This window comes from Apteryx rowi, unplaced genomic scaffold, assembly GCF_003343035.1.
Source record: "Apteryx rowi isolate R43461 unplaced genomic scaffold, aptRow1 scaffold_6, whole genome shotgun sequence".
In the NCBI taxonomy this organism is placed as follows: Eukaryota; Metazoa; Chordata; class Aves; order Apterygiformes; family Apterygidae; genus Apteryx; species Apteryx rowi.
Genome location: NW_020450871.1, coordinates 1,446,029 through 1,447,207, shown reverse-complemented (window position 1 = coordinate 1,447,207; position 1,179 = coordinate 1,446,029). Strand labels below are relative to the sequence as shown.

At 67.7% G+C, this 1,179-nt stretch overlaps 1 protein-coding gene across 1 annotated transcript in view; it reads right to left on the bottom strand.

Moving 5' to 3' along the window:
- Positions 1 to 1,179, bottom strand: part of SREBF1 (sterol regulatory element binding transcription factor 1) — a gene marked incomplete at its 5' end in the record, with an annotated part of 7,322 nt that overhangs the window by 3,115 nt on the left and 3,028 nt on the right. Inside the window, one exon of the mRNA XM_026082963.1 lies at positions 558 to 742. Coding sequence (XP_025938748.1) covers positions 558 to 742 — 185 coding nt within the window. The remainder of the gene's footprint in view (positions 1 to 557; positions 743 to 1,179) is intronic.

Sequence of the window (1,179 nt, the reverse complement as noted above, 5' to 3'; positions counted from 1 at the left end):
GGAGGGGGCGGGGCCACGTGGAGGGGCGGGGCCACGTGGAGGGGGCGGGGCAGGAGAGCTGGGCAGGGCTGATCCTTGAGGGGGTGGGGCCAAGGCAGATGGGCAGGGCTGGTCTTCAAGGGGGTGGGGCCAGGCCAAGTGTGGGTGGGGCCAGGGTGAAGAGGGCGGGGTGAGGTAAAATGGGCAGGGCTAAATTGGGGGGCAGGTGGGTGGGGCTAATCCAGGTGGAAGGGGTGGGGCCAGGACAAGTGGGTGTGGCTAGTGAAATAAGGGGGTGGGGCCAAGCAAGGTGGCTAGTCCCAGAGGGGGTGGGGTCAGGACAAATGGGTGTGGCTAATCTCAGTAGAGGGGGTGGTGCTAGGTCAGGTGGGTGTGGCCAATCTGGGTAGTAGGGGTGGGTGCAGTCAGGACATATGGGTGGGGCCAGGACATATGGGTGGGGCTAAGAGCAATTAAATGGGGCAGGGCCAAGTGGTGGGTGGGGCCAGGCCAGATGGAGGGGGTGGGGCCACGCTGGGTGGAGGGGCGGGGCCATGCTAGTCAGGGGCGGGGCTTACCCGGGCAAGGTCGAGGTCAGCCTGGCGGCGGTGCCTCCAGAAGAGCACGGAGGGCTCCGAGTGGGGGCGGGTGACGGGCTCGCCGTAGACGAAGAGCCGGACCACGGCGCCCAGCACCACCGCCACGTTCAGCAGCCAGAAGACAAGGGTGGGCCAGAGCCACTGCGACCACCCCCAGGGCTCCTCTGGGCGCAGGGGCCAGCGGGGGCTCAGCCACGGCACGGCACCACGGCCGCCTGGCCTCCACCCTGGTGGCCCTCACCCCCAATGGCCTTCGCCCCCATTGCTTCCACCTCCAACAGCCTCTATCCCCATGGCCTCCGCCCCCATGACCTCCACCACCATGGCCTCCACCCCAACAACCTCCACCTCATGCTTATCCCAATGGTCTCCACCCTGACAGCCTCCACCCCGACAGCCTCCACCCCCACCATGGCCTCCACCCCATGCCCACCCCCAACAGCCTCTATCCCAACAGTCTCTGCCCTGACAGCCTCCACCCCACGCCCACCCACCAGCCTCCAGACCCTGCCCTCACCGCCTGCCTCTGCCCCAACAACCTCCCTGTGCACCCACCCCAACGCCCTCCACCTTGCGCCCACCCTGACAACCTCCATCCCAA